The sequence below is a fragment of the Nanorana parkeri genome, unplaced genomic scaffold, assembly GCF_000935625.1.
Source record: "Nanorana parkeri isolate BGI_ZX_2015 unplaced genomic scaffold, ASM93562v1 scaffold2280, whole genome shotgun sequence".
NCBI classification, from domain to species: Eukaryota; Metazoa; Chordata; class Amphibia; order Anura; family Dicroglossidae; genus Nanorana; species Nanorana parkeri.
In genome coordinates, this window is record NW_017308548.1 from 52,165 (window position 1) to 54,088 (window position 1,924).

The 1,924-nt window shown below is 50.3% G+C and overlaps 2 protein-coding genes across 2 annotated transcripts in view; one reads left to right on the forward strand and one right to left on the reverse strand.

Moving 5' to 3' along the window:
* RNF121 (ring finger protein 121) overlaps positions 1–402 on the reverse strand; it is a 15,954-nt gene extending 15,552 nt beyond the window's left edge. The window contains exon 1 of the mRNA XM_018573220.1: positions 350–402. Coding sequence (XP_018428722.1) covers positions 350–402 — 53 coding nt within the window. The remainder of the gene's footprint in view (positions 1–349) is intronic.
* Positions 403–793: 391 nt separating this feature from the next.
* LOC108801288 (short transient receptor potential channel 2-like) overlaps positions 794–1,924 on the forward strand; it is a 65,525-nt gene continuing 64,394 nt past the window's right edge. The window contains exons 1-2 of the mRNA XM_018573222.1: positions 794–824; positions 1,300–1,344. Coding sequence (XP_018428724.1) covers positions 822–824; positions 1,300–1,344 — 48 coding nt within the window. The 5' untranslated portion in view covers positions 794–821. The remainder of the gene's footprint in view (positions 825–1,299; positions 1,345–1,924) is intronic.

The following is a 1,924-nucleotide window of genomic DNA, read 5'->3' on the forward strand; positions in this document are numbered from 1 at the left end:
CCCCCCCCCCGATAGATGTAAAACCTGCCCTCCGACCTCCCTGTCTGTCTTCTCTCTGACCTTCCTTACATTGATGGTCAGTGGGGGGAGGAATGTTCGTGACCTCTGTGTCTGCGCTGCTCTCCTATCACATACATTGTTCCCAGTTCTCTGTGTCGACTACAGAACACCTCCTTTCTAAGTTATGGAGATGAGGAGAGGGGGGTGTTCTGTAGTCCTAGGTTGACAACGCTGATCCTCCATACAGTACACGACTGAGCGTTGTCACTCTAGGACAGGATCGCTGGGTGAGAATAAAGGAAACACATCTAGAAAAGGGGGAAATTGTTACAAGGTGACATTTTCTCACTTCCTGATGGTCACATTCACCCCGACTTCCACCTCCAGCACAGCGGCGGCCATCTTGCGCCACGACAACGAGTTCCGGGACAGTCCGGCCAATCACACGGCGCCCCACTGCTCCAGAGATCCTCCAATCACAGACCTAAACGGTGACCAGCTGACCCCGCACACGTGACCAAGAAACGGTACCTGGCAGGGGTACGGCCATATTGGTTTTGGGATCCGGAATAAGGTCCCCGGGGCCTGATTCTCACATCCAGTATCGCTCTCAGTCGTTGCTCGATCTGTTGGCGTCTCCTATCAGCAGTAACAACACAAAAGAATAACGCGGAATTCGGGTGTGACTAAAAGAGTGCTGGTCCACAGGAAAATGGCCGCCAATCTTTTCAGAGGGCTCTTTAGCCTCTGGCGTGCATTAGAAGGAGTGTTGTCTGGTGGCGTCAGAGGGCGGAGTCAAAAAGAACGCGGGAAGTTCAGGTATGGATCGGGAAGGGGGTCACTAGATACATGACTCCTTATAATAGAACATACATGACTAATCATCTGTGATCATGACACGATACATGTGTGATGGGGCGTGTATAATTGTGCTCTCCGAGTCCTGACTCCTGAGCAAGAGATAGATAAAGAGAACCTGTCACATTGCGGGCTTGTAATAGTGATAAAAGTAAATGAGTAAATAGTGGAAAAGTATAAAAATATATAATTTGGGGGTTTCAGTCATTTTCATGCCAAAAATGCAGAATTTAATGCGGGGCTGGTGACACTACAAGTCCCATCATGCCGGTGGCTGTCAGAGTCCCTCATGGGACTTGTAGTTCTACAACAGCTGCATTGCCGAGGTTACCCCTCCCCCTGTCTTAATAAACAATGTTGCTCTGGACAGGAAGTGGACGATGGTTGCCATGGATACAATCTGATGCTGTAATATTGTTGATTTCAGGTTGTTTCCTCCGAATGGCCCCCATCAGGATCCAGCATGTGGTGTCCTTCAGCTCCCAGGTAATACCCCCCCTCACTGGTCTGATCCCTGTAGGGTTAGAGTATCCATGGCGGAAGTGAGATGTCCCTCAGTACACAGAGCTCGGCATCCGGCGTTCATATTCACTATTCTTTGTTTTCATTTTAGTCATTGAAGCTCCGGGCTCTGCGTTATGAGATTGGCTGCTGCTTACAGAGCTCAGTAGCTCATGCTGAAATGTACACACACAACAGAGAGCTTTGACTCCTCCCCCACTAGACCAGTGACTCCTCCCCCACTAGAGCAGTGGTTCTTCTTCAGAGTTGAGAATTTTCCCCCTCCAGACCATTGACTCTTCACCTTCTAGAGAAGTGTCACCTCCAAAACAGCAACTCCACCCTCTCCAGAGCAGTGACTCCTCCCCCTCCTGAGCAGTAACTCCTCCCTCTCTGCCAGCTTTGTTTAGATAGCTCAGTATGTAAGTTTTAATCAGAGATTGGCAACCTCAAGTCTTCTGCTGCTCTCTCTCTCTCTCCCCCTACTCTCTCTCTCCCTCCCTCCCCTCCTCTCTCCCCTCCCCTCCTTTCTCTCTCCCCTCCTCTCTCCCTCCCTCCTCTCTCT